At 28.6% G+C, this 5,216-nt stretch overlaps 2 protein-coding genes across 2 annotated transcripts; both read left to right on the top strand.

Annotated features, from left to right (window-relative positions):
• The first annotated feature begins 965 nt into the window (after positions 1 to 965).
• Positions 966 to 1,838, top strand: LOC108565832. Its single transcript, XM_017925478.1, has 3 exons — positions 966 to 1,035; positions 1,089 to 1,451; positions 1,511 to 1,838. The coding sequence occupies exons 1-3, from the start codon at positions 978 to 980 to the stop codon at positions 1,822 to 1,824; spliced, it is 735 nt and encodes a 244-aa protein (XP_017780967.1). The 5' UTR covers positions 966 to 977; the 3' UTR covers positions 1,825 to 1,838.
• A 1,024-nt stretch (positions 1,839 to 2,862) lies between these two features.
• LOC108565826 lies at positions 2,863 to 4,683 on the top strand. The gene is made up of 3 exons (XM_017925471.1): positions 2,863 to 2,887; positions 3,951 to 4,313; positions 4,376 to 4,683. Exons 2-3 carry the CDS (start codon positions 4,055 to 4,057, stop codon positions 4,681 to 4,683), a joined length of 567 nt encoding a protein of 188 aa, XP_017780960.1. The 5' UTR covers positions 2,863 to 2,887; positions 3,951 to 4,054.
• The last annotated feature ends 533 nt before the right edge of the window (positions 4,684 to 5,216 follow it).

Genomic DNA, 5,216 nt, shown 5'->3' on the forward strand with positions numbered 1-5,216 from the left:
GCATTATATAATATCATCTTCTGCAAATGAACAAATTGTTAATTTAATAAAATTCATATGTTTTCCAAATAAGAAATCAAAATTTAAAAAAAAATCACATTTTTCTATTATAAATAGGAAATGTAAATTTAATTAAATTATGCAATTTAATGGTTAGGGACTTCGAGAAAACTATTAAAGTTAACTACTCTTTTATAATTGATACTAAAAATAATAGCAGCTAATTACAATTTCATTAACCAGACAATATATAAATATTAGAGCAATTATACTAATTGCACTCGATAGTTTGCTTGCAACGAAAAATGCGGAATTATTTCATAATATTATCTTCATTGATAACATTAATCAACGCGAAATTACGTGAGTTAAACATTTAAATTCTAATGTTGAATAATATTAATTGTTTCAACTCCTTTTCGTTCAAAGATATACCAATTCCTTATTCTACCTTGGACGGACCAGACTTTCATTTTGCAGTCTCGAATTATATACTCACAGGCATAGATGTATTCGAGGTGCAAAAAGTAGATGCAGATTTTAAACGTTATCAAAGTTGAAGCATTTTTCCCTTTACTCATTGGAAATGGATTAGCTGAAATTAAAGGAAATGTTTTTAATATAAATTTCGATAGTATGGGTCCAATTTATGCAAATCTTTGTAAGTTTAATTTTTATTTAAAATGATTTAAATTTAATTATATTTTTTTTTTAATTTTCGCCAATACTGTTATTATTTACACGTTGAAAATATCGATAAAGTTCACCTTTTTCCTGGTTTCTCAATTTTTGAAATGTAAATTTAATTAAAATGCATAATTAATGGTTGAGACTTCGACAAAGCAATTAAAGTCTACTACTCTTTTATAATTGATACAAAAAATAATTGCAGATAATTACAATTTCATTAACCAACGAATATATAAATATTATAGCATTTATATCATTTGCATTCGATAGTTTGTTTGCAACGAAACATGAGGCATTATTTCATAATATTATCTTCGTTGATAGCATTAATCAACGCGAAATTACGTGAGTTAAACATTTAAATTAAATTTATTTGCTAATAATATTAATTATTTCAGCTCCTTTTATAAAACCTTGTGATATATCATCAAACGAATTAAACAAATGCATTAAAGATAATATCAAATCTGCTAAACCACACATCGTCGAAGGTATTCCGGATATGTCTATTCCTTCGTTCAAAGAAATACCAATTCCTTATTCTACCTTGGACGTACCGGACTTTCATTTTGCAGTCTCGAATTATGTAATCGGAGGCATAGATGTATTCGAAGTGCAAAAAGTAGATGCAGATTTTAAAAATAACGTAATCAAAGTTGAAGCATTTTTCCCTTTACTCATTGGAAACGGATTAGCTGAAATTAAAGGAAATGTTTTTAATATGAATTTCGATAGTATGGGTCCAATTTATGCAAATCTTTGTATGGTTAATTTGTATTTAAAATGATTTAAATTAATTATATTTTTCTATTAATTTTAGCCAATATTGTCATGATTTACACGTTGAAAATATCGCTTGTTGAAAGAGATGGAATACAATATATGGTGAAGGATTCTCACGAAATTACGAGTAAGCAGAACAGTGGAAAATTTTATGTTCACATAGAAAATTTAAGTATTGGAAATGAAACTGCGACGGAAATTATGAACGATGCTTTGAACGTACATAATGATCAATTCCTTAAGATATTGTTTCCTATTCTTGTGAATAGCCTGAGTCAATTATTAGATTCCTTAGTAAGTGCGTTGTTTAAACATTGTTCATTTAATGACTTCTTCCCTAAATATAAATAAAATCTATGATTCAACATTTTTTGTAATTTTATAATATAATTATATATAGAAAAACCTCAAATAGTTCGACTTCGATCAGTCCAGAATATCTATATCCCGGTTTTAGTCAATTTTAATTGACCAAAAGAAAAATAAGTTCTAAAATTATTTTCTTGATATGTCTAACAAAGTTGTTCGCTAAGTTGGCTGAAAAACAAACAAAATAGAAACAATTTTATTTTAATATTAAAAATTTGTGGAATCTATCACGAGTGCTACATTTGTATCATCGGTCGGAGATTTCTGGCAACTTTCACGAGGTTCGTTCTCTACAGAGAAATGTCTGGTCTGAAATCTTTGGAACCACTTGGAAATAGTCAGAAGGGATGATGCATTGATTCCATATACATTTTGCATTCCTGGAAAATTTGCATAGGCTTGATATGACGTAGAAATCCTTAGAGAATGGCAAAACAAATTTTTGCTGTGTCGGTGGTGGAATTTTTACCAACCTTACATCACTAATCTTCTTGAAATTTGACATGAACTATCGTATTTATTGGAAACATTAGTAAAAAAAAATTACCAACTTTTTATTAAAGTAGTTATAATATAATATTTTATAATAATATAATAGATAATAATATTAAAAACTTTATTTATTTACTTTTAAATCTGTTTTCTGAAAATTAACAAATAATAATATAAAAAATTATGAATTACTTTGATATATATTTTTATTATATGTTAAAATTTATCTATGTATAAATTGTCCTTTTTTTTTCTTCCTCTTATGTATTAATGTTTGGCCAATAAATTATTATTATTTTTTTTTATGAATTAGTTTATATTTGTGGTATCAATTAAAAAAAAATAGGGACTTTGACAAACTTATTAAAGTTTGCTTCTTTTTTTTATAATTGATACAAATATAATTGCAGATAATTACAATTTCATTATGCAGAGAATGTATAAATATTATTTCATTTCTATTCAATGCAGTCGATAGTTTGTTTGCAACGAAAAATGAAGAATTATTTCATTATATTATGTGCGTTAATAACATTAATCAACGCGGAATTACGTAAGTAAAATATTTAAATTAAATGTAATTGGACATTAAGTAGGAAACGTTCTATTTCGAATTTTTCTTCTTCTTTCAATAATGAGTTTCCTTCTGGATACCCCTTCACAGTTAGCTGGGTCCTGTCGACCCGTTTGTGGCTTAAGTGTGTATGTGGCCTAAGTTGATACATAGACATTTCGAGCCGGGGTTCCGGTGACTCTAAACAGATGGAAAAAATGGATGAACCTCGGATCGGTTATGTAGTAGTGTTTTGTTTTGTTATATGGAATGCAGCGAGGTATGCAAACTAATAATTGTTGAGTAATATTGTATGAATGATTATAGTTTGTTAAAGGGCGGTTTTAGTTGTTAGTACAAAATTGATGATGGCCTTCGTCGCCACAGCGTTGTTAGGACACTCAAAGAAGATGTGTTTAATTGAACCTATAGTTCCACAGGAACAAAGGTCCGACTCAGATAGTCCCACTCTGTATAGATGAGATGGGGATAAAGAATGCCCATGACGTATTTTTGAGAGAGCGGAGACTTGTCGTTTTGTATAAATACCTAGTTCTGTGAACCATTGAGTGCACTTCACTGTCCTATTAATCAATTCGAAGTAAAGCCTTTCTTTGGTATGACTATCAGAAAGGTATTCTTCCTGCCATTCTATCATTGACGCTGTTTTTATGTTCTCAAAGAAATCAGTATGTGGTAGTTTCATATTGATGGTTTGACCCAGCGGCTCATTTAATTTATTATATCTCAAATATTTTTCCTTGAAAGAAAGTGGTCCAATCCCTGGAAAAAATTATAATCAGTTGTTTAAAGATCTGAGGAATACTGTGGGTAACAGAGAGTTTTGAAGTCCAGCTCCTGTTATTCGAAAATAATGCGATTTTTGAGTTATGCATGCTTTACAAAAATATAATCTGCAAAAGACAATTCGAAAGATAATCACAAACCAAAACGTGCATCTGAACTGTCAAAGTAAAATGTCATAGAAATCGGGTATCAAAGTTCTTTAATCCGACATTTCATAGTTATTGATCTAATACTTATGTAATATTCATTGTTTCAGCTCCGTTTCTTAAACCTTGTGCTATATCATCAAAGAACTTAAATAAATGTCTTAAAGATAATATAGAATCTGCTAAACCTTACCTCGTCGAAGGTATTCCGGACATGTCCATTCCTTCGATTAAAGTAATACCAATTGCGTATTCTCGCTTGGACTTACCGGACTTTCATTTTGGACTCTGGAATTACTTAATCACAGGCATGGATGAATTCGAGGTGGAAAAAGTCGTCGTCGATTTTCAAAACAACGAAATCAAAGTTCAAGCATTTTTTCCAATAATCATTGGAGCCGGATTAGTTCAGATTAAAGGAAATCTGTTCAATATGAATTTAGATAGTATGGGACCAATTCATGCAAATGTTTGTAAGTTTATTTTACATTTATTTTTTTAACTTTAATATTATTTTTGTGTATCAAAATTTTAGCGAATATTATCATCAATTACACGTTGAAAATATCGCTTGTTGAAAAGGATGGAAAACAATATATGGTGAAGGATTCTGATGAAATTAAGACTAAACAGACTGATGGAAAATTGTATATTCACATAGATAATTTAAGTTTCGGAAATGAAACTGCAACACAAATTATGAACGATGTTTTGAACACACATAATGAACAATTTCTTAATATCCTGTTTCCTATTCTTCAAAAATCTCTTAAACAATTATTAGATACGGTATTAAATACCCTGTTTAAAACTTATTCATTTGATGACTTCTTCCCTAAATAAAAGATATAACTAAAATATATATTTTCCTTGTTTAATAGTTTACTCCCGTATTGATACATCTTTAATTGAAATTATTCATAGGTTTGTATGATTGAACATACATTTATAATATAATAATAATATACAGAAAAACCTCGCATAGTTCGGATTCGCTGTAGCCGGGTTTCAATATTTCAAAACAAACAAAATTTTCATTGAGCAAAAGAAAAATAATTAATTAATGAATAGGACATTTTCCATGGTCATATATTATTATTATAGCGTAATCGTCCAATTACTTGAAACAAGTATATATAAAAAGAATATACGTTCTCAATATTATTACTAACATAATAATGAATCTGTACGTAGTGTTATTTATTTCATTGATTGCATCCATCTACGCAGAATTACGTAAGTAATAAATAAATAAGTAATAAATTGCATCGTATCAATAAAGAGATTTAAATGTTTCAGCTGCGTACATAAAACCTTGTGACTTATCTTCGAATAACTTAAATGCATGCATAACAGCGAATATAAAATCTACTTTG

The sequence above is a fragment of the Nicrophorus vespilloides genome, unplaced genomic scaffold, assembly GCF_001412225.1.
Source record: "Nicrophorus vespilloides isolate i.1.1-1 unplaced genomic scaffold, Nicve_v1.0, whole genome shotgun sequence".
Taxonomy (NCBI): domain Eukaryota; kingdom Metazoa; phylum Arthropoda; class Insecta; order Coleoptera; family Silphidae; genus Nicrophorus; species Nicrophorus vespilloides.